The sequence below is a fragment of the Pelophylax lessonae genome (genome assembly GCF_965119305.1).
Source record: "Pelophylax lessonae genome assembly, chromosome: 6".
Taxonomy (NCBI): Eukaryota; Metazoa; Chordata; class Amphibia; order Anura; family Ranidae; genus Pelophylax; species Pelophylax lessonae.
Window position 1 is genome coordinate 60,263,368 of NC_138773.1, and position 25,973 is coordinate 60,289,340.

At 43.8% G+C, this 25,973-nt stretch overlaps 1 protein-coding gene across 1 annotated transcript in view; it reads left to right on the plus strand.

Moving 5' to 3' along the window:
- The window catches only part of LOC309558793 (hydroxyacylglutathione hydrolase, mitochondrial-like), a 64,471-nt gene that overhangs the window by 29,511 nt on the left and 8,987 nt on the right, over positions 1-25,973 (plus strand). Inside the window, 3 exon segments of the mRNA XM_082261850.1 lie at positions 723-824; positions 3,485-3,564; positions 14,413-14,497. Coding sequence (XP_082117976.1) covers positions 723-824; positions 3,485-3,564; positions 14,413-14,497 — 267 coding nt within the window.

Below are 25,973 nucleotides of genomic sequence, written 5' to 3' on the forward strand. Positions count from 1 at the left end.
TTATTTTTTTCATCACATAGGGGACAAAAGCCCCCTATGTAATGATTTTTAGGTGACCGGTTCTCTTATAAAAGACCCTGCATGTCTCCTCTGGGCTCCACTGAATGTTTTGCAATACAGATCGCATTGCAATACATCCCTTCTCGGCAACGCTAGACAGAAAAGGGACAGGGTGACCCGGAATTGACATCACACTTTGCGGGTAACAGCAAGAAGGGGTGAAGAGCAGACGTGTCTGTGCTCTCCTTCCTTCCCTCCAACCTCCAGCACCCACCATGTTGGTCCTTGGCCTGCAGATGGGCATACATGGCGGGGGGAGGGGGGGCAATTAACCTACCAGCATGTATTTGGAGTGTGGGAGTACCCAGAGGAAACCCATGCAGGCACAGGGACAACATGCAAACTCTATGCGTGTGGTTGGGATTCAAACGAATGACTCGTGCTTCTGTGCGGAAATTCTGACTAGCCACTGTGCTGCCTGTAATAAAATGAATAATCGGTTTGGTTGAAGCAGTAAGAGGTGTGTGTTTTTTTTTTTTTTTGTTTTTTTTTTATATTTCCGGAGATCTTCCTTTTAGGATTAAGTAGGTTGCTTAAATTTTTTTTTTTTAATGAATTCAAAGTTGGATTAAAGGGTGTTTTCTTATATCTACCTAGAAGTTCGCTTTAGCATTGGACCCAGAACTGAAATATCAGACGTTTAATTCTTACTTCTTTTGCAGAGAGTCTATTGTGGACATGAATATACGATCAACAATTTGAAGTTTGCACGCCATGTGGAATCAAATAATGAACAGATCAAACAAAAGTTATCTTGGGCTAAGGTAGATCATTTGTAGGTTTTGTTTTTATTAAGTTTGCATTACCAACTCCAGCCAAAAAATAACTTTTTAAACAGTTTGGATAACATAGGGGAGAGTTAACGCCCCTGTAATGTTTTTTGTGCTGTCTGTGCCCCTGTTCAGAAGATTTCACCTCACTTTTGGTCTCTGACAGTTGGATTTTGAAAAATGTGGGTTGTTGTGGAAACAAGGATTGGTGATAAAGCTTCAGCAAAGACCCCTTTTTCCCATGATAACTTACAGGAGTGAATTTCCCTTCCTAGGGGGAGATTTCTCCTCACTTCCCGTTATCTCCCTCAGTTTGTAAGTATGAATTGTATGGAAGTTGGATGTATGTAGCTCGGGGACCACCTGTATACATTTGAATGGTTCTAATAGGAGATACATACATTGCATCTGGAAAGTAATCACAGCGCTTCACTTTTTTCACATTTTGTTAGGTTACAGCCCTATTCCAAAATGGATTGAATTCATTTTCATCCTCAAAATTCTACAAACAATCCCCCATAATGACAATGTGAAAGAAGTTTTTTTGAAATCTTTGCAAATATATATATAAAAAAAAAAAAAAAATCCCATGTACATAAGTATTCACAGCCTTTGCTCAATACTTTTGTTGAAGCACCTTTGCAACCAATTACAGCCAAAAGTCTTTTTGATTATGATGCTTCAAGTTTGGCACACCTATTCTTGGGCAGTTTCTCCCATTCTTCTTTGCAGGACCTCTCAAGCTCCATCAGGTTGAATGGGAAGCATCGGTGAACAGCTATTTTCAGATCTCTCCAGAGATGTTCAATCGGGTTCAAGTCTGGGCTCTCGCTGACCACTCAAGGACATTCACAAAGTTGTCCCATAGCCAATCCTTTGTTGAGCTGTGTGCTTAGGGTCGTTGTCCTGTTGGAAGATGAACCTTCGCCCCAGTCTGAGGTCCAGAGCGCTCTGCAGCAGGTTTTCATCAAGGATGTCTCTGTACATTTCTGCATTCATCTTTCCCTCGATCCTGACTAGTCTCCCAGTATCTGCTGCTGAATAACATCCCCACAGCATGATGCTGCCACCACCATGCTTCACTGTAGGATTGGTATTGGACAGGTGATGAGCAGTGCCTGGTTTCCTACAGATGGGACGCTTGCTATTCAGGCCAAAGAGTTCAATCTTTGTTTCATAAGACCAGAGAATTTTGTTTCTCATGCTCGGAGAGTCCTTCAGGTGCCTATTGACAAACTCCAGGATGGCTGTCATGTGCCTTTTACTGAGGAGTGGCTTCCGTCTGGCCACTCTACCATACAGGCCTGATTGATGGAGTGCTGCAGAGATGGTTGTTCCTCTGGAAGCTTCTCCACAGAGAAACGCTGGAGCTCTGTCAGAGGTTCTTGGTTACCTAAAAAACAATAAGGTGTAACCACCCTTCTCCTGCGCTTGGTATCCAGGCCCCTTGGCCACACACTTCACGGGACTGACAACTGGCTTCTCAGATGGCTAGGATCTTGCTGCCCTTGTCGGACTGGGGTAGTCCACCAACACTAGAAGCAAAAAGAACAAAAAAGGGCGCACCGACCTAGCGCATTATCCTCAATAAAAGGCTTTATTTAAATAACATAAAAAATGGCTACTCACAGACGTAGATAAAAGTAAAGCATATCAAGCTGGATTGCTCGAAAGTCCGTGTTTTAGTCCATATGGTTGTCCATGATGAGATGACTGACGGAAGAGGCTAGGCCTCGAAACGCGTCAGTCATCTCATCATCTCATCATCTCATCATGGACAACCATATGGACTAAAACACGGACTTTCGAGCAATCCAGCTTGATATGCTTTACTTTTATCTACGTCTGTGAGTAGCCATTTTTTATGTTATTTAAATAAAGCCTTTTATTGAGGATAATGCGCTAGGTCGGTGCGCCCTTTTTTGTTCTTTTTGTTCTTGGTTACCTCCTTGACAAAGGCCCTTCTTCCCCAATCACTCAGTTTGGCTGGGCGGCCCGTTCTAGGAAGAGCCCTGGTGGTTCCAAACTTCTTCCATTTACGGATAAAGGAGACCACTGTGCTGATTGGGACCTTTAATGCTGCACACATTTTTCTGTACCCTTTCCCAGATCTGTCCCTTGATACAATCCTGTCTTGGAGATCTACTTACAATTTCTTGGACTTCATAACTTGGTTTGTGCTCTGACATGCACTGTTACCTGTGGGACCTTATATAGACAGGTGTGTGCCTTTCCATATCCTGGCCAATCAACTGAATTTACTACAGGTGGACTCCAATCAAGTTGTAAAAGCATCTCAAGGATGATTGGTGGAAACCGGATGCACCTGAGCTCAATTTTGAGTGTCATGACAAAGGCTGTGCATATTATTATACATGTAATTTTTTTTGGTTTTTATTTTTAATTTCCAAAGACCTTTTCAAACAAACTTCTTTCATGTTGTCATTTATGGGGTATTATTTGTAGAATTTTGAGGATAATAATGAATGCATTCCATTTTGGAATAAGGCTGTAACATAACAAAATGTGGAAAAAGTTTAGCGTTGTGAATACTTTCCGGATGCACTGTAAATGGAGATCCATATAGATGCTGAATTATTCCTTCTTTGAATTGTCCTACAGTTTGATCCTGAGTTCTCCATTTCACCCTACAGGAGACATACAGCAAAGGGGAACCCACCATACCGTCCACACTGGCAGAAGAGTTCACATATAATCCTTTTATGAGGGTCAGGTGAGTTCATCCACAACATCAGGAGGAGCTAGAACATGGTATGGTCCAACAAGCCCTGCATGCCACTGTTTAACCCCCCTTCCTTGTATATCATCAAGGCATTTGCACCTAATAAGTGTCTAGCAGTGAATACAATAAACGCCTTGGAGCCGCCAGATCCATCCCTTTTTAATGTGTAACTTTACCCATAACTAGGGTTGAGCGAACACCTAGATGTCCGTGTTCGACGGGTTCGGCCGAACTTTAAAAAAAAGTCCGGGTCCGTGTCCCGGACTTTTACCGAACTTTTCCCGGACACCGAACCCCATTGAAGTCAATGGGGACCCGAACTTTAAGGCACTAAAATGGCTCTAAAACACCAAAGGAAAGGGCTAGAGTGCTGCAAATGGCAGCAAAACGTAATTAAGAGCATGGCAAGTGCTCTGCAAACAAATGTGGATAGGGAAATAACTTAAAACAACAAAAAAAAACAGAAAAATAAAACAATGTTCTTCTTCATCTCTGAAGGACGAGGCCCATATGGAGTAGGAGGGAGGTTAAGGTGGTGGTGGATGTGGCGGTGACATAGGCGTGCGCACAGGGTGTGCTGGGTGTGCCTGGGCACACCCTAATCACCTAGGGCACATAGCATTGCCAGTGAGGAGATGGGAAAGATCTCCCTGGGACCTGCTCTGCTCTATTTCTCCTTGCCTACAGGTACATGGCCCCGATACATTACTCTCCCTGCTGGCAAACACATGCATGTGTATTTCAACTTTGGGGTGCACACCTTAATGCAATAGGCTGCGCACACCTATGGGCGGTGTAGGTGGAAGCGGCGGTGGAGGAGGACCAGGGCCGGATTAACAGCATCATGGGCTTGGTGCTGAGGATTTTGAAGGGCCTTAGGGCCGTGCCTTGCCATGCACCCAGAGGAGGAAGGGTGCAGCCATGCATGCCTAATTCAACATGGGATGCTGTCTCTGAAGCCCATAAACACATCCATGCATCGCCAACTGTCCCTCCTTGTCCGGCCTTCACGCTGTGTGGGGAGGTTCTGAGGGTGCTGCCTGGGGAAGCGAGCATAGAAGCCAGACTTCTGTGTTTACAAGTGACAGAAGAGCGGTAACAGTGAATATGGCCAACCCGGGGCCTATATAAAAGGTAGGGGCCTGGAGCTGCAGCTCCAATAGCCCCTACATTAATCTGGCCCTGAGGAGGAGGACGAGGTAGCCAACACTGCTTCTTTTCACAAATTTTAAATGAGGGTACACCCCAAAAGAGTGAGAAAGAGCAAAAATGGAACAATGGGTGGGTAAGGTCGGTATCCATTGCTATTCTGCATAAGGTACGGAAAAGTCCCGTGGGATCCATGCCTGGTTCATTTTAATGAACGTGAGCTTGTCCACATTGTCTCTGGACAGGCGGCTGCGCTTGTCTGTTATAACGCCCCCAGCCGTGCTAAATACCCGTTCAGATAATACACTGGCTGCAGGGCACGCCAGCACCTCCAAGGCGTAAAGGGCAAGCTCAGGCCATGTGCCCAATTTGGAGACCCAGAAGTTGAAGGGGGCAGACCCGTCATTCACTACATGTAGGCGTGTGCACACATACTGCTCCACCATGTTGGTAAAATGCTGCCTCCTGCTAAGACGTTCCATCTGAGCTGCTGGTGCTGCTGTTTGTTGTGGCGTGCTGACAAAGCTTTTCCACATTTCGGCCATGCTAACCCTGCCTTCTGAGGTGCTGGCGGTGCCCTGGTTGCGTTGGCGACCTCCTCCTCCTCCTCTGCCTTGTGCTTCCACTGTGGCCCCGCTGTCAGATGGGAATGCCAGCAGCATGGCGTCTACCAGCGTGCGCTTGTACTCGCGCATCTTGCGATCGCGCTCCAGTGAGTGAATTAAGGACGGTACGTTGTCCTTGTAACGGGGATCCAGCAGCGTGGCCACCCAGTAATCAGCACAAGTTAGAATGTGGGCAACTCGGCGGTCGTTGTGGAGACACTGCAGCATGTAATCGCTCATGTGTGCCAGGCTGCCCAGAGGCAACGAAAGGCTGTCCTCTGTGGGAGGTGTATGGTCCGTGTCCTCTGTATCCCCCCAGCCACGCACCAGTGATGGCCATGAGCTGGCCTGGGTGCCACCCTGCTGTGAACATGGTTCCATCTCCTCCTCCAGCTCCTCCTCCTCCTCATCCTCCTCATCCTCCAGAACTGTGCCCCTGCTGGACAATTGCGTCCCTGGCGTTTGCGTGTGCAGGAACCCACCCTCGGAGCCCCTTGCGAATGACTGCCCTGAAAGCCTTGGAAATGTTACCTCTTCATCCTCCTCCTCCTCCTCATCCTGTGCCACATCCTCTTCCATCATCGCCCGAATTGTTTTTTCAAGGAGGCATAGAAGTGGGATAGTTAAGCTGAGAACGGCGTCATTGCCACTGGCCATGTTGGTGGAGTACTCAAAACAGCGCAACAAGGCACACAGGTCTCGCATGGAGGCCCAGTTAAATTAAATAGCGGAATAGAAAATATGATCCAAAAAAAGTGTATGTATATCACACGTACACAACCACACTAGGCCCCAATTACTATTGTTTGTACCCCTAAAAGGCTAGATGAGGAGTAGGGGGAGTATGGAACAGGCAGCACCCTCAAACCTTCAGAAGTATGAGATGAACCCCAACAACTTGGAAAGGTGGATCTCTCTCACACGTACCGACACAGACTATCCCGCAATTCAATTGATCCTCAAAGGTTTTTATTGAATAGCGGAATAGGAAATATGATCAAAAAAAGTGTATGTATCTCGCACGTACACAACCACACTAGGCCCCAATTACTATTGTTTGTACCCCTAAAAGGCTAGATGAGGAGTAGGGGGGGTATGGAACAGGCAGCACCCTCAAACCTTCAGAAGTATGAGATGAACCCCAACAACTTGGAAAGGTGGATCTCTCTCACACGTACCGACACAGACTATCCCGCAATTCAATTGATCCTCAAAGGTTTTTATTGAATAGCGGAATAGGAAATATGATCAAAAAAAGTGTATGTATCTCGCACGTACACAACCACACTAGGCCCCAATTACTATTGTTTGTACCCCTAAAAGGCTAGATGAGGAGTAGGGGGGGTATGGAACAGGCAGCACCCTCAAACCTTCAGAAGTATGAGATGAACCCCAACAACTTGGAAAGGTGGATCTCTCTCACACGTACCGACACAGACTATCCCGCAATTCAATTGATCCTCAAAGGTTTTTATTGAATAGCGGAATAGGAAATATGATCAAAAAAAGTGTATGTATCTCGCACGTACACAACCACACTAGGCCCCAATTACTATTGTTTGTACCCCTAAAAGGCTAGATGAGGAGTAGGGGGGGTATGGAACAGGCAGCACCCTCAAACCTTCAGAAGTATGAGATGAACCCCAACAACTTGGAAAGGTGGATCTCTCTCACACGTACCGACACAGACTATCCCGCAATTCAATTGATCCTCAAAGGTTTTTATTGAATAGCGGAATAGGAAATATGATCAAAAAAAGTGTATGTATCTCGCACGTACACAACCACACTAGGCCCCAATTACTATTGTTTGTACCCCTAAAAGGCTAGATGAGGAGTAGGGGGGGTATGGAACAGGCAGCACCCTCAAACCTTCAGAAGTATGAGATGAACCCCAACAACTTGGAAAGGTGGATCTCTCTCACACGTACCGACACAGACTATCCCGCAATTCAATTGATCCTCAAAGGTTTTTATTGAATAGCGGAATAGGAAATATGATCAAAAAAAGTGTATGTATATCACACGTACACAACCACACTAGGCCCCAATTACTATTGTTTGTACCCCTAAAAGGCTAGGAGTAGGGGGAGTATGGAACAGGCAGCACCCTCAAACCTTCAGAAGTATGAGATGAACCCCAACAACTTGGAAAGGTGGATCTCTCTCACACGTACCAACACAGACTATCCCCCAATTTAACTGATCCCCAGAGGTTTTTGATTAAATAGCGGAATAGAAAATATGATCCCAAAAAAGTGTATGTATATCACACGTACACAACCACACTAGGCCCCAATTACTATTGTTTGTACCCCTAAAAGGCTAGGAGTAGGGGGAGTATGGAACAGGCAGCACCCTCAAACCTTCAGAAGTATGAGATGAACCCCAACAACTTGGAAAGGTGGATCTCTCTCACACGTACCAACACAGACTATCCCCCAATTTAACTGATCCCCAAAGGTTTTTGATTAAATAGCGGAATAGAAAATATGATCCCAAAAAAGTGTATGTATATCACACGTACACAACCACACTAGGCCCCAATTACTATTGTTTGTACCCCTAAAAGGCTAGGAGTAGGGGGAGTATGGAACAGGCAGCACCCTCAAACCTTCAGAAGTATGAGATGAACCCCAACAACTTGGAAAGGTGGATCTCTCTCACACGTACCAACACAGACTATCCCCCAATTTAACTGATCCCCAAAGGTTTTTGATTAAATAGCGGAATAGAAAATATGATCCCAAAAAAGTGTATGTATATCACACGTACACAACCACACTAGGCCCCAATTACTATTGTTTGTACCCCTAAAAGGCTAGGAGTAGGGGGAGTATGGAACAGGCAGCACCCTCAAACCTTCAGAAGTATGAGATGAACCCCAACAACTTGGAAAGGTGGATCTCTCTCACACGTACCAACACAGACTATCCCCCAATTTAACTGATCCCCAAAGGTTTTTGATTAAATAGCGGAATAGAAAATATGATCCCAAAAAAGTGTATGTATATCACACGTACACAACCACACTAGGCCCCAATTACTATTGTTTGTACCCCTAAAAGGCTAGGAGTAGGGGGAGTATGGAACAGGCAGCACCCTCAAACCTTCAGAAGTATGAGATGAACCCCAACAACTTGGAAAGGTGGATCTCTCTCACACGTACCAACACAGACTATCCCCCAATTTAACTGATCCCCAAAGGTTTTTGATTAAATAGCGGAATAGAAAATATGATCCCAAAAAAGTGTATGTATATCACACGTACACAACCACACTAGGCCCCAATTACTATTGTTTGTACCCCTAAAAGGCTAGGAGTAGGGGGAGTATGGAACAGGCAGCACCCTCAAACCTTCAGAAGTATGAGATGAACCTCAACAACTTGGAAAGGTGGATCTCTCTCACACGTACCAACACAGACTATCCCCCAATTTAACTGATCCCCAAAGGTTTTTGATTAAATAGCGGAATAGAAAATATGATCCCAAAAAAGTGTATGTATATCACACGTACACAACCACACTAGGCCCCAATTACTATTGTTTGTACCCCTAAAAGGCTAGGAGTAGGGGGAGTATGTAACAGGCAGCACCCTCAAACCTTCAGAAGTATGAGATGAACCCCAACAACTTGGAAAGGTGGATCTCTCTCACACGTACCAACACAGACTATCCCCCAATTTAACTGATCCCCAAAGGTTTTTGATTAAATAGCGGAATAGAAAATATGATCCCAAAAAAGTGTATGTATATCACACGTACACAACCACACTAGGCCCCAATTACTATGGTTTGTACCCCTAAAAGGCTAGGAGTAGGGGGAGTATGGAACAGGCAGCACCCTCAAACCTTCAGAAGTATGAGATGAACCTCAACAACTTGGAAAGGTGGATCTCTCTCACACGTACCAACACAGACTATCCCCCAATTTAACTGATCCCCAAAGGTTTTTGATTAAATAGCGGAATAGAAAATATGATCCCAAAAAAGTGTATGTATATCACACGTACACAACCACACTAGGCCCCAATTACTATTGTTTGTACCCCTAAAAGGCTAGGAGTAGGGGGAGTATGGAACAGGCAGCACCCTCAAACCTTCAGAAGTATGAGATGAACCCCAACAACTTGGAAAGGTGGATCTCTCTCACACGTACCAACACAGACTATCCCCCAATTTAACTGATCCCCAAAGGTTTTTGATTAAATAGCGGAATAGAAAATATGATCCCAAAAAAGTGTATGTATATCACACGTACACAACCACACTAGGCCCCAATTACTATTGTTTGTACCCCTAAAAGGCTAGGAGTAGGGGGAGTATGGAACAGGCAGCACCCTCAAACCTTCAGTATGAGATTGTGTTCACTGTACCCCACAAAGATTGAGTTCACTGCACCCCACAATGATTGTGTTCACTGCACCCCACAAAGATTGTGTTCACTGCACCTCACAAAGATTGTGTTCACTGTACCCCCCAAAGATTCTGTTCACTGTACCCCACAAAGATTCTGTTCACTGTACCCCACAAAGATTGTGTTCACTGCACCCCAAAAAGATTGTGTTCACTGCACCCCAAAAAGGATGTTGTTCACTGCACCCCAAAAAGGATGTTGTTCACTCCACCCCAAAAAGATTGTGTTCACTGCACCCCACAAAGATTGTGTTCACTGCACCCCAAAAAGATTGTGTTCACTGCACCCCAAAAATGATTTTGTTCACTGCACCCCAAAAAGGATTTTGTTCACTGCACCCCAAAAAGGATGTTGTTCACTCCACCCCAAAAAGATTGTGTTCACTGCACCCCAAAAAGATTGTGTTCACTGCACCCCACAAAGGATTTTGTTCACTGCACCCCAAAAAGATTGTGTTCACTGCACCCCAAAAAGGATGTTGTTCACTGCACCCCAAAAAGGATTTTGTTCACTGCACCCCAAAAAGATTGTGTTCACTGCACCCCACAAAGGATTTTGTTCACTGCACCCCACAAAGATTGTGTTCACTGCACACCAAAAAGGATTGTGTTCACTGCACCCCAAAAAGATTGTGTTCACTGCAGCCCAAAAAGATTGTGTTCACTGCAGCCCAAAAAGATTGTGTTCACTGCAGCCCAAAAAGATTGTGTTCACTGCAGCCCAAAAAGATTGTGTTCACTGCAGCTCACACACAGAAAAATGGATGTGGATCACTGACACCTGCCTATCTCCAATCCCACACCACACAGCAATATCGATTGTAGTTTGTAGAACACAGTTTCCCTAAAATTCAGCAGACTCTGTCCCTAACAGGATTGAGAAGAGATCGTAGATCAGGATTGAGTGCAGACCCCACCCCCCACACAGCAATATCGATTGTAGTTTGTAGAAGACACTGACCCTATATAATTCAGCAGACTCTATCCCTAAAATGCCTACAACTCGCCCTGCCTAAACACTCCGACCTGTCCCTCAATTCTATCCGGACACAAATGGTTTTTTCCTGCCTATCTTTCCCTAATCAGCAGCCAGCACGTTGATGTGTGCTCTGTCCCTGAATCTAAGCAGCATAATGACGCCGCTGCGGCTGCCTCGAACTTATAAAGACTTGGTCACATGCTTCAGACGGCCAATCACAGCTACTGAGACATTTGCAGGCATGGCTGGGATGGCTTAAGGCACACCAGTTAAACGATTGTTGATTGGCTGTTGAAAGCCCGCCATGAAAAGAGCGCCAAAGCATGCAAAACCCGGAAATAAAACGACCGAACACGGATTTTTACCCGAACATACAGTAAAGTGTCCGTGTCCGTGTTCGGGTACAAAAAATCCAATTATTCGGTACGAACACAAATAATACAGTCCGTGTTCGCTCAACACTACCCATAACAACTTGATAAAAATAATATTCTTTAGCAAGGAACATACATTCCACATTAATAATGATTCTACTAAAATTAGTTTTTGTTGTGAATGTTCTCCAGCACTGTTCCTGTTTCTTCTTGCTGAAGACTGCCATTTTGCAAAAGCTCAGAGCCCCTTAGCAGCAGTAAATCTTCTGACTGTCAGTGTATTGGCCTCTACATTTTCGGCACAGTACCTAAAAAAAAATAGAGAGCAACTGAGCATGTGCAGAGCAGGGAAAGACATTGTATTACTGAATTCTGAACCGTGCAGGCACTTATTTTTAATGTTTTATATAGCTATACATTCAAAAGGGGCCAGCCTGAAGTGATCTAGCAGGACTTCATTTTATGACTCTTACAGGATAAGTTCACCTTTTGAAAAAAAAATATTAAATGCACATTTTGTGTCACTGGTCGTCCCAAAAAAAGTGTCCCTTAGTGTCCAATTTGCCTGCCGTAATGTCGCAGTCTCGCTATAAGTCGTTAATCGTCATTACTAGTAAAGAATAAATAAATAAAATGACGTAAATCATTCCCATCGTTTGTAGACGCTATAACTTTTGGGCAAACCAATCAATATACGCTTATTGGGATTTTTTATTTTTTTACCAAAAACATATAGCAGATTACATATTGGCCTAAATTTTTATAAGGAAATTTGATTTTTTTCTATTTTTTGTTAAATTTATTTTATAGCAGAAAGTGAAAAATAATGTTTTTTTTTTTTTTTTCCAGACTTGTCGCTCTTTTTTTGTTTATAGGACAAAAAAAAAAAAAAACAGAGGTGATCAAATACCACCAAAAGAAAGCTCTATTTAAGGGAAACATTTTTTTGGGGTACAGCGTCTCACGTCTGCACAATTGTCAGTTAAAGTAACGCAGTGCCGTATCGCAAATAATGACCTGGTCAGGAAGGGGGGTAAACCTTCCAGAGCTCAAGTGGTTAAAGGCTTCCCATTCATGTGATCTCTGATTGGCTGTCACAGTACTCATGTGATCGGGAGCCTATCTTGCCAACTCTTCTCAGCAACCAGGAGTGATCGGTCACAGTTATGGGGGCACGCAATTGAGCGCCCACTAAGCACAGAACCACCACCCTGGCTGTACACATATGGCAGCACGGTGGTAAAGACCACCGCCATGCTGCCTGATGTATGCACATGGCCAGCGACAATATGTGTGTGGTATATGTATGTGTGTGTATGTATATGTATGTGTATATATATATATATATATATATATATATATATATATATATATATATATATATATATATATATATATATATATATATATATATATATACACATACATACATACATACACACACACACACACACACACACACACACACACACACACACACACACACAGTGCTTTGCAAAAGTATTTGGCCCCGTTGAACTTTGCGACCTTTTGCCACATTTCAGGCTTCAAACATAAAGATATAAAACTGTAATTTTTTGTTAAAACTGTAATTTTTTGTGAAGAATCAACAAGTGGGACACGATCATGAAGTGGAACGAAATTTATTGGATATTTCAAACTTTTTTTAATAAATAAACTGAAAAATTGGGCGTGCAAAATTATTCAGCCCCCTTAAGTTAATACTTTGTAGCGCCACCTTTTGCTGCCATTACAGCTGTAAGTCGCTTGGGGTATGTCTCTATCAGTTTTGCACATCGAGAGACTGAAATTTTTGCCCATTCCTCCTTGCAAAACCGCTCGAGCTCAGTGAGGTTGGATGGAGAGCGTTTGTGAACAGCAGTTTTCAGTTCTTTCCACAGATTCTCGATTGGATTCAGGTCTGGACTTTGACTTGGCCATTCTAACACCTGGATATGTTTATTTGTGAACCATTCCATTGTAGATTTTGCTTTCTGTTTTGGATCATTGTCTTGTTGGAAGACAAATCTCTGTCCCAGTCTCAGGTCTTTTGCAGACTCCATCAGGTTTTCTTCCAGAATGGTCCTGTATTTGGCTCCATCCATCTTCCCATCAATTTTAACTATCTTCCCTGTCCCTGCTGAAGAAAAGCAGGCCCAAACCATGATGCTGCCACCGCCATGTTTGACAGTGGGGATGGTGTGTTCAGGGTGATGAGCTGTGTTGCTTTTACGCCAACGTAACGTTTTGCATTGTTGCCAAAAATTCGATTTTGGTTTCATCTGACCAGAGCACCTTCTTCCACATGTTTGGTGCGTCTCCCAGGTGGCTTGTGGCAAACTTTAAACAACACTTTTTATGGATATCTTTAAGAAATGGCTTTCTTCTTGCCACTCTTCCATAAAGACCAGATTTGTGCAGTATACGACTGATTGTTGTCCTATGGACAGAGTCTCCCACCTCAGCTGTAGATCTCTGCAGTTCATCCAGAGTGATCATGGGCCTCTTGGCTGCATCTCTGATCAGTCTTCTCCTTGTATGAGCTGAAAGTTTAGAGGGACGGCCAGGTCTTTGTAGATTTGCAGTGGTCTGATACTCCTTCCATTTCAATATTATCGCTTGCACAGCGCTCCTTGGGATGTTTAAAGCTTGGGAAATCTTTTTGTATCCAAATCCGGCTTTAAACTTCTCCACAACAGTATCTCGGACCTGCCTGGTGTGTTCCTTGTTCTTCATGATGCTCTCTGTGCTTTAAATGGACCTCTGAGACTATCACAGTGCAGGTGCATTTATACGGAGACTTGATTACACACAGGTGGATTCTATTTATCATCATTTGTCATTTAGGTCAACATTGGATCATTCAGAGATCCTCACTGAACTTCTGGAGAGAGTTTGCTGCACTGAAAGTAAAGGGGCTGAATAATTTTGCACGCCCAATTTTTCAGTTTTCTATTTGTTAACAAAGTTTGAAATATCCAATAAATTTCGTTCCACTTCATGATTGTGTCCCACTTGTTGTTGATTCTTCACAAAAAATTACAGTTTTATATCTTTTTGAGCCTGAAATGCGGCAAAAGGTTGCAAAGCTCAAGGGGGCTGAATACTTTCGCAAGGCACTGTGTATATATATATGTGTATGTGTGTGTGTATATATGTATGTATGTATATATGTATATATATATATATATATATATATATATATATATATATATATATATATATATATATATATATATATATATATATATATATATATATATATAGTGGCTACACGTTCCCTTTAACTGGAATGTCTGCATTTTCACCAACAGGGAGAAGTCTGTGCAGGACCATGCAGGGGAGAGTGACCCCATCTCTACGATGGCATCAATCCGCAAAGAGAAAGATAATTTCAAGGTGCCCAAAGACTGAATCCAGCTTCCCAGCCCAAATTCATCTATGGATCACTCTGATTGTCTCGCAGCGAAGGGCACTTTAATCTTTAAAAATCTGTAACTTTGTCCTGGCTAGCAAATTCTCATTTAAAATTTTTTTTTTTTTGTATAAATTTTTGGTTACGAAAAAATGTTCACAATTTCATCAAAGCTTAAGAAATGATAAATTGCTAGACTTGTACAAATAATATTGTGAATGTGCAAAATTCAATCCATGTGCATGGCTGATTTGTCAATAGAGCTTTGATTTGCGCTCCCTCCTGGCGCTGCGGGCGGGGTCGATGCCAAAATAAGCCATCAGATCATTATATCTGTAAAAAGAAGAGTTTAAGGTATTTTTATTTTTTAATTAGTAATATTATTTTGATTTCAAATGTATAGTTGCACATAATGGTATTATTTTGGTTTTAAAGAGTAACTTTTCCCAGAATCCTGTGCCTCTTATTGTCTGTGTCCTGGGAACCATTGTGGATATTGTGAAACTTGAGGCCACAGAAAACAGGGAGGTCATGGCCGGGGAGGTGGAGAAATCCTAATGCCAGCAGTGAATAGGAATCCACTGAGGGAACAATACAAGGATTGCTATTGCTGATTATCTTTCTGAAAATGCATGGCTGTCATGCTTAGCCTTTGGCTTCAGCACTTTCAGAGGACATCACACAAAGCAAGTGTGCAACCAGCGAAATCAGAGTCAGAACTCATGACTGGCTTAATTGCTCTTGATCAGTGACTTAGGGGCTCATTTCTATGGCTATTTGCTCTCCATTATATGGCGCAAAGCTACTGAATGCCACGGCATGCTTATTCAAATATGTGGCCCATGCCATATAGCCTGCGCTATCCTGCTACTTAAAGTGGTTGTAAACCATATACCCAGTGATTTGACTGGCCTTGGGTAATACACAGAGATTAAGCCATTCCTCCCACAGGAGTTATATCTGCAGTCTTCTCTACATACATTCAAGGTCCTGAATTTATACAGCTTGTCTGAGCTGTCAGAAAAAAAGGGGGCGGGGAGCTGAAGTTACACCCGTCAGAACTCAGTGAGGAGAGCTCTGAGAGCAGATTGTAGGAAAGGGACACACATCCCTTCATACAGCTCACAGTAACAGCACTGAGGCTGCCAATAACAGACTGTGTGCTGGAGCTCCCTCCCCTGTCCTGTCACCTTTTTAGCTATTGGTGTCAGGGAAACTTGTTAGAAGTGACTCATGTTGATAAAAGAGGAACTAGACAGCAGAGAGAAATGACACTTAGGAGTTGATTTATTAAAACCGGAATGTGTGAAAATCTGGTGCAGTGAAACAAATTCGCTTTCAGAGGTTTTTTGTTTTTGTCAAAGCTGAATTGATTAGGCTGACGTTAAAAGCTGAATGGCTACAATGGACAGCGGCACCAGATTTTGCACTCTCCAGTTTTAGTCAATCAACGCCTTAGTGCAGGGATCCTCAAACTACGGCCCTCCAGCTGCTGCAGAACTACACTTCCCATGAGGCATTGTAAAACTCTGACATTCACAGACATGACCAGGCATGATGGGAATTGTAGTTCCTAAACAACTGGAGGGCCCTAGTTTGAAAACCCCTACCTTAGTGCTTTGGAGATAGACAAATAAACACTATAAAAGTATTTGCTTTGTTCAGATTTCACGTCTGAGGTTTACAACCACTTTAAGGCAGCAGAGAGAATTGTATCACTGGAGGAGAGGTGGTTGTGACTTTTTTTTTTTTTTTCTTTTAAGGGGTTGTAAAGTCAGAACATTTTTTTTTTTTTATCTTAATGCATAGAATGCATTAGGATAAAAAAAAACTGAGTGGCGCAGCCCCCCTAATACTTACCTGAGCCCCATCTCTATTCTGCGATGTCCACAAATGCCTCGGCCGTCCGGGACTCTCTCTCTCCTGATTGGCTGAAGCACAGTAGCAGCGCCATTGGCCCCCACTGCTGTCAAACTCACTTCTCCAATCAGGAGAGGGTGGGGCCGACCGGCAGCTCCATGTCTGAATGGATACACAAAGCTGCAGCTTCGCTCAGGTGCCCCCATAGTAAGCTGCTTGCTGTGGGGGCACAACAGGAGGGAGGGGCCAGGAGTTCCAGCCAGGGACTCAAGAAGAGAAGGATCGGGGCTGCTCTGTGAAAAACCACTGCACAGAGGAGGTAAGTATGAATTGTTTGTTATTTCAAAAAATAAAGCAAGACTTTACAATCACTTTAACAGCCCCTATTTATTATTATTGTGTCAGCTTAGGACTCTCAAAGCCAGCGAAGTGCAATCAACATTGGTAAAGTACATCACTGCGCTTTAAAAACATACTGAGCATTTTCTTTTAAAGTAGAAGTATGGTCGTAGTATGGTTTCCTTTTAAATAGACCCCTTACCGTGTTTCTCCGAATATAAGACCTACCCTGAAAATAAGATCTACTGTGATTTTTGGGGAGGGCTGCAATATAAGCCCTACCCCGAAAAATAAGCCCTAGTTTAAAGTGTTTGTAAAAGTCCTAGAATCCACCATCTTACTGTTTTATATAATGTCAAATGTGTGCGTTTCTGTATAATAAATATGTCAAATACCTTCAGCACAGCGTCGCACGGCGCTCAGCTGACCTCCCGCTGCTCTCCTCCTCTTCTCCCAGCTGCAGTGCTCAGAGCGTAGAAGAGCGCTCCTGCGGGTCAAGGAAGCACCGAGTGGTGCTGTGACGGAAGATATTTGGCACAATTTATAATACATTGGACATTATATAATACTAATAATAGAGTGGATTCTAGGATTTTGCAAACACTTTTACTTGGTTCACACGGGATTCCTGACGGGCAGAGAGGGAGAGAAGACAGCACATTACACAATAAGACCTTCCCCGAAAATAGGCCCTACTGTGTCTTTTGGCTGCCAAAATTAATAAAAGACCACGGTAGATCAGTGATGGTGAACCTTGGCACCCCAGATGTTTTAGAACTACATTACCCATGATGCGCATGCACTCTGCAGTGTAGTTGAGCATTATGGAAAATGTAGTTCCAAAACATCTGGGACGCCAAGGTTCACCATCACTGCCTTAGATAGTCCTAAATCTACAGGATCAGCATTTCAGGTAAAGCGCATTTTCAGAAGGTCAGCAAAGAAAACTTCCATATTTGTGTTGTCAGGTTCCCTTAAAGGCCTGATGAGAGAGAAGCAAACAGACTTGCCTCAAAAGTTGCTTTTTAAAACCTTCATGCTGTATAATAACGAATATTTACTGACACCAGCAGTTCTGTTTTTTATTTCTTTACTTGAGTGTGAACATGCCAAAGGCACTACCAGCTTGGCACTTTCCTCTGCCTTGTATGCAAGCGCAAAGTCTAATACTTCCTAGAGGAGAAGTCATCACTGCAGTTATTTCCTGTAGTGCATAGAGGGGTGCAGTGTACTGCATCAACCAATCAGGCTTCAGCTTTCATCATTGTAGGGCAGTTAGAAGAATGTGAGAGAAATGCTGACTGCTCCATGGGAGAACGCTGGTCGCCATGCAGGTCCAAAGCTTTTAAAGCCCAACTGAACTTCCTTTTTGAGGCTCGATTCACACCAGGAGGGTGTAATCGAGCGCGTATGCTTTTTTTCTTGCATGCTTCTGTGTGTTTAAGGCAGCCTAATCATTTCACCTGGCTGTACTTTCTGCACAAAGTACGCAAAAAAAAAGGCACCTGCACAATTTTCAAAATCATGCCGCAACAAACGGCATACAATGCATTTTGGCTAATGCGTGTGCGTTTGCAAAATGTGTGGGGTGCCATGAAGAAATAATGATACCGCTGCACATCAGTAAAGGGGCAGTGTGTTTTTGTGCGGTGTGGGAAAGTGAATGATTTTGTGTGCGTCCCAACAGCGCACTGCTTTAAATGAGCCCTAAATCAGCTTAATAATGGTCATACACGGTGTGGGAAAATAATCAATGTCCGATTCGACTGAATGATCAAGTCGGACATCGATTGCACAAAACAAAAGTTGCATGGCCGCTCACATGCGTCTGCATTGCGTTTGTTAAAACAGATGGCGAGGAAGCGTCCCATCACTTCCTCGACACCTGTCAGTAGCCTCTGAATCGCGACCCAAATGCAGATTGGACCTCAGAGGAAAGGGAGATGTAATCGCATGTCTAATTCTGCCCTTAAGCTTGGGTTCGCACTGGCGCTTGCTTAACACCGCATGTGATTTGCACCGGAATCGCACAGCATTTCTGTGCACAACAAATGCGATGTTCCGCACGCACCAATCGTTTTGTATGGCTTAAATGACATCGCATCCGCACCAAAATGGTTCAGGACCCTTTTTTTTTTTTCACACCTGAATGTGGGGGTGTTCACGCTCCATGTGATGCGATTCTGGCAATCACACTGCATTTATGATCTGTTTCGGGGTGTCGGGTTAATCTAACATTGACACCCGCATCTGACTGTGTAGGGGCCGTGCAATTGCTATGCAGTGAATCTTGTGCATTTCCCACATCGCATCAGTGTGAACCAGGGCTCAACATCCAAATGAACCTGGGTCAGTGGCGTATTTTAGGTTTTGTGCTGCCCTAGGCCTGACTAAACTTGTGCACGCCCTAATTTAAATGTGACCCACCCCTTCCTGCAAAGGCCACACCTCTTCCTGTTTGCCTGCCCTGTCATCTGTAAACTACAGACCACAACCACAGTCTATCAGTGCAGCCTCATCAGTACCCATAAGTTCAGCCTCATCAGTGGCCATCAGTGCCCATCAGTGCAACCTCATTAGTACCCATCAGTGCAGTTTATCAGTTCCCACGATTGCCGTCTCATCAGTGGCCATCAGTGCAGCATTAGAGTGCCCATCAGTGCCTGGGGGCAGAAGAGAGTAGGCGGAGCATTTGGCTGCAGTGCCATACTTCTTAGCATTGGCGGCCGTCGGGCCAGTTGTATTAAGTGTGGTCAGCGGCCTGCGGTCTGTCCGAATGTCCTGACCGGCCAGTATTATCATACTGGTAGGTAACAGTGTGACCGCTTTATGGGGGTACCAGACTGATTTTCCTCCTGGACCCTGCCCTCCGGCCCAATTTACCACATAAGACTGGCACTATACAAAAAGTGTAGCGCAAGCCGGCGGGGAGCCTTTCCGTGCCGGGAGGAGGCTGTTTTTTTTTTTTTTTTTTTTTTTTTTTTTGTGCAGGGTGCAGCTTTTTGCTGCCCCCCCTGCAAAGTGCCGCCCTAGGTCTGGGCCTTATTGGCCTAGGCCAAGATACAGCACTGACCTGGGTTCACACTTATGCAGGGAACCGCATGTGATTCGGACAGGAATCACACTGCATTCCTATTAGAATTACAAGTGATTCTTTGCAGTGCGATTTTAGCCCATTTATTTTGTATGGGCTCAGTTCGTACCGCACCTGCACGAAAAAGGTGCAGGCATTTTTATTTTTTTGTCGCACCAGAACCTGGCAAACGGACTCTTGCAAACGCACTGCATTTTTTTGACCTGTCATCAATTTAACATTGACACCAGTGGCAGATCACATGAACGGAGTGCGATTTCAATGCAGTGCAGGGGATGCTCATGATTCATTGCGTTTCCTGCACTACAAATAAGTAAACGGGGGCTAAAACGCATATTTCATTATTCTGAGGCCCCCCCAATCTACAATGCACCATCGTGCCTCCATACAATACCAGTTATCACATAGAATGCATTTAAAGGGTTCGTTCACCTTTACTGACTTTTGCCAAAAACACTAAGAATTCTCATGTTCTCCGTACATTCACATGCAGTGCTGCATTCTATAAATGAATGCTTACTTTTCAGCTGCTTCCCCCTCTCTTCCTGCAGATGGCAAGATGTACCGAATATTGGATGTGTGGCCCCGGACCTCACAAATGAGCACTCAGCTTCCTTTCCTACCCATGCATGCGCAGTCAACCCTCTTATGTTGAACTAGGAGAGCGCGGACTGCACATGTGTGGGTAGGGAACAAAGTTACGCGCTTGTTTGACTGTTTTTTAGAGCTGCTTATCCAAACGATTGGTCCATCTGCAGGAAGGGAGGGCCATGAAATGAGCAGCTGAAAAAGGAAACGTTCTTTCATGGCTCAGCGTGGTAACGGATGAAGGACGCGGTGTTTGTCAGTAAAGGGGAGCTAAACCTTTACCTTTTATCACATGGATCTTACATTACTATATGGAAATAGGAAAAGACATATTCTGAGATGATTATATTCTCCGAATTCTACATATATGGCCTGTTTTAGTAAGGCAATGTACCAGCCAATCAGAGTTCATGAATCTGATTGATTTGGTTCTTTTACAAGTGTTAACCAGCAGATTTTGGGTGTGTGGGGTGAATATTAATCCACTGCAATATTGTGCTCAAATGTTAAATATATTTAAATAATTCTACTTAAGTTAAACTGAGAGCGTATGTTTTGCAATAAATTGCATTTAACAGTGTCATTCCGAAAGGATGTTTGTTGTCTTTATCTCTCTGATCTGTTTATTGGACCTCCCAACAAAAGGAAATGATTTACTCTCCTTCTTTTAAAAAATGGTCTTTGCAAAGAGTAATGGGTGATGGTGGTATGTAAAGTATAGTAATCAGGGCTTTATTTCCTCTGAGAATAGGTGCAGAAACTCCCTCCTTCTGGGTCATCCCTGGTCTCCGCCCCTTACCCACCCTCTGAGCATTGTTCCTTGGCTTCACCCCTATCCACCCTCCAAGCACCGTTCCTGGTCTCCGCCCCCTACCCACCTCTGAGCACCGTTCCTTGTCTCCGCCCCCTACCCACCTCTGAGCACCGTTCCTGGTCTCCGCCCCCTACCCACCTCTGAGCACCGTTCCTGGTCTCCGCCCCCCTACCCACCTCTGAGCACCGTTCCTGGTCTCCGCCCCCCTACCCACCTCTGAGCACCGTTCCTGGTCTCCGCCCCCCTACCCACCTCTGAGCACCGTTCCTGGTCTCCGCCCCCTACCCACATCCCAGGACAGCCCCTTTTAGAGAATACAGAGCCAAGTATCATTTTGTGGTGCAATGGAATTTGTTAACAAGAAAAGCAATAAAATAGATCCCCTCACTTACAAAAGCCCACTTGCAACAACCATCCACCCAGCAACAATAGATCCTGACCAACAAAAGACTACTCACAACAAATACCCTCCAGGAACAGTAGATCCCCACCAACAAAAGACCACTTGCAACAAAAATATCCCTGCTAACCAAAGACCACTCGCAACAAAAATACCCCCAGCAACAATAGATCCCCACTAACAAAAGACCACTTGCAACAGTAGATTCCTACCAACAAAAGACTACTCGCAACAATAGATTCCCACCATTAAAAGACTACTCGCACCAATAGATCCCCACTAACAAAAGACCACTCGCAACAATAGATTCCCACCAACAAAAGACTACTCGCAACAAATACCCTCCAGCAACAATAGATCCCCACTAACAAAAGACCACTTGCAACAGTAGATTCCCACCAACAAAAGACTACTCGCAACAATAGATTCCCACCAACAAAAGACTACTCGCAACAAATACCCTCCAGCAACAATAGATCCCCACTAACAAAAGACCACTTGCAACAATAGATTCCCACCAACAAAAGACTACTCGCAACAAATACCCTCCAGCATCAACAAAAGACCATTTGCAACAATAGATCCCCACTAACAAAAGACCACTCCCAACAAAAGATCCCCAGCAACAAAAGACCACTTGCAACAACTTCCCCCCCAGCAAAAATAATCAATTTCCACATTGGAGCAGTCCAAAGAAAAGGTGGTAGCTGGATGATTGCAGTTACAGTATTTTGGGCTGTGATTGGGCCTCTGTTTGGGTATTATTCAATATGAATGGCACTGCAAGGCAGAAAACCATTACATATGTTACTGCACAACACTGCAAAAAAAAAATGTAAATGGCTCCTTTTTCATAGTTCAACCTCCACTTTCCTGTAATAGCCGTTGTGCTGGCTGTTCAAATATGACTGTGCAGTCCAATAGGCACCAGAGTTAAAGAATATGTAAACCCAACATTTCATATTCCTGATATGTGCCTGCTGTACCATGTACTTGTATTGAAAAGTCTCCTATCCTCTTCCTATTGCTTCCTTTGTGTGAAATCCCTGGTGTTCCTGCCAGTCCCTCTGCTTTTCCTATAAAAAAAAAACTATTCACACGAAGCATGAGAGCCCATCATGGTCAGTTCTCTACCTATGCTGGGAGTGCAGCCTGCTCACCTCCAATAATCAGACTTGTCCTGACACCCCCCCGCACAGCCATTCACTGGGAAGGTCAGTGTGCTGCTGTTTCTCCTCCCTCTAGCTCTTATGCAGCTGAGAATAGAGGTGATCACTTAGGAAAAAAAAAAGGTATTTATAATGGTTTTTATATTCACAAATATTTTGCCTTTCATTTCTATTTTAAACTGAATGGGTTCTTTTACAAGGTTAGGGTTTATATACACACTACTCAAAAAAATGAAAGGAACACTTTGAAAACACATCAGATCTCAATGGGGAAAAAAAATCTCATGCTGGATATCTATACTGATATGGACTGGGTAATGTGTTAGGAAGGAAAGGATGACACATCGTTTGATGGAAATGAAAATTATCAACCTACAGAGGGCTGAATTCAAAGACCCCCGAAAATCAAAGTGAAAAAATCATGCAGCAGGCGAGTCCATTTTACTGAAATTTCATTGCTCCAACTCAGAATGGTACTCAGTAGTTTGTATGGCCCCCACGTGCTTGTATGCATGCCTGACAACATCGGGGCATCCTCCTAATGAGAGGACGGATGGTGTCCTGGGGTATTTCCTCTCAGATCTGGACTACGGCATCACTGAGCAACTGAACTGACTGCCTGGCCGCGTCAGATGGACCAAAACATAATGTCTCAGAGGTCTTCTATTGGATTTAGGTCAGGCGAGCGTGGGGGCCATTCAATGGTATCAATTCCTTCATCCTCCAGGAACTGGCTGCATACTCTCGCCACATAAGGCCGGGCATTGTCGTGCACCAGGAAAAACCCAGGTGCCAATGTCTAGCCTGTAGAAGTCTGTGTATTCCTCCATTGATATGCCTCCCCAGACCATCACTGACCCACCACCAAACCGGTCATGCTGAACGATGTTGAAGGCAGCATAATGTTCTCCACGGCATCTCCAGGCCCTTTCACGCCTAGTCACGTGCTTAGGGTGAACCTACTCTCATCTATGAAAGCATAGGGCGCCAGTGGTGGACCTGCCAATTCTCCTGATGTCCTCCACAGTGCTGAGAAGTGAGCATAGGGCCTACTGGAGGGCATCAGGCCCTCAGGCCACCCTCATGAAGTCTGTTTCTGATTGTTTGGTCAGAAACATTCGCACCAGTGGCCTGCTGGAGGTCATTTTGTAGGGCTCTGGCAGTGCTCATTCTGTTTCTCCTTGTACAAAGGAGCAGATACCAGTTCTGATGGGTTAGGGACCTTCTACGGCCCTGTCCAGCTCTCCTAGAGTAACTGCCTGTCTCCTGGAATCTCCTCCATGCTTTTGAGACTGTGCTGGGAGACACAGCAAACCTTCTGGCTATGGCACGTATTGATGTGCCATCCTGGAGGAGTTGGACTGCCTGTGAAACCTCTATAGGGTGCAGGTATCGCCTCATGCTACCAGTAGTGACACTGACCCTAGCCAAATGCAAAACTAGTCCTAAAATATGAGTAGGAAAAAAATGCCAGTGGCCTTTACCTGTAAAACCATTACTGTTTTGGGGGTCTTCTCATTGTTGCCCACCTAGTGCACCTATTTTTAACTTAATTAACACCAAAGCAGCTGAAATTGATAACCAACCCCCTCTGCTACTTAACTGACCAGATCAATATCCCAGAAGTTTAATTGACTTGATGCTATACTCTGATTAAAAAGTGTTCCTTTAATTTTTTTGAGCCGTGTACTTTAAGGTATGCACTGCTCGATTTTTATTTTTTTTTTCTCCTTCAGCCAGTGATAAAATCAGTCAATACCCCCATCCACTTTTAAACAGCATGGATGGGGAATCTCCACCCCTGCCCTACTGTATTTAGGGATAAAGGTACAACAAATTGTATTCTACACCATATCTGCCCTTAATGTCTTGGCAACATTTTTAATTATTTTGTCAAGCATGATATCATCTTAAACTTCCTTCCAAGAAGATCTATGAAACGGAGATAAAAAAATTAACATATTTGGCCTTTTTGTCTTAAAATAATAAATATATATATAATACACACAGTGCCTTGAAAAAGTATTCATACCCCACATTTTGTCATGTTACAACCAAAAACGTAAATACAGTAAACCCCCAGCTCCATCGCGGTTCAGTTTTTGCGGTCCAGGTATATTATATTTTTTTTTTTTGTAATGTTATTTTACTATATAAATCATTAAAAATGAAATATTTTTGTGTTTTCCATAGCTCTTTCTATGTCTCTCAGTATCTTTTATGTGTTTAAATGAGTTTCTATTTTTTTAAAAGTGTGTTTAAAGACCTTAAAATGCTTTTACAAGTACAGTGACAGTAAAAAAATCATGCCTACAATGCATTTTAATAGGGTTTTTCTATTTCGCGGAATTTCACTTATTGCGGGTGGGTCCGGAACGTAACCCCCGCAATGGAGAGGGGTTTACTGTATATGTTATTGGGATTTTATGTGATAGACCAACACAAAGTGGCACATAAATTGTGAAGTGGAAGGAAAATGATAAATGGTTTTCAAAATGTTTTATAAATAAATATGTGAAAAGTGTGGCGTGCATTTGTATTCAGCCAATACTGTGTAGAACCACCTTTTCACTGCAATTACAGCCGCAAGTCTTTTTGGGGATGTCTCTACCAGCTTTGAACATCTAGAGAGGGACATTTTTGCCCATTCTTCTTTGCAAAATATCTCAAGCTCTGTCAGATTGGATGGAGATTCTCAATTGGATTTAGGTCTGGACTTTGGGCCATTCTAACACAGGAATATGCTTTGATCTAAAGGTCTAAAGCAGGGATCTCCAAACTACGGCTCTCCAGTTGTTCAGGAACTACAATTCCCATCATGCCTAGTCATGTCTGAATGTCAGAGTTTTACAATGCCTCATGGAGTGTGTAGTCCTGCAACAGCTGGAGGGCTGTAGTTTGGCGATCCCTGTTCTAAACCATTCCATTGTAGCTCTGGCTGTATGTTTAGGGTCGTTGTCCTGCTGGAAGGTGAACCTCCACCCCAGTTTCAGGTCTTTTGCAGACTTTAACAGGCTATCTTCTAAGATTGCCCTGTATTTGCCTCCATCTTTCTTCAGACCAACTCTGATCAGCTTCCCTGTCCCTGCTGTAGAAAAGCATCCCCACAACATGATACTGCCACCACCATGTTTCACGGTGGGGATGGTGTGTTCAAGGTGATGTGTAGAGTTAGTTTTCTTCCACACATAGTGTT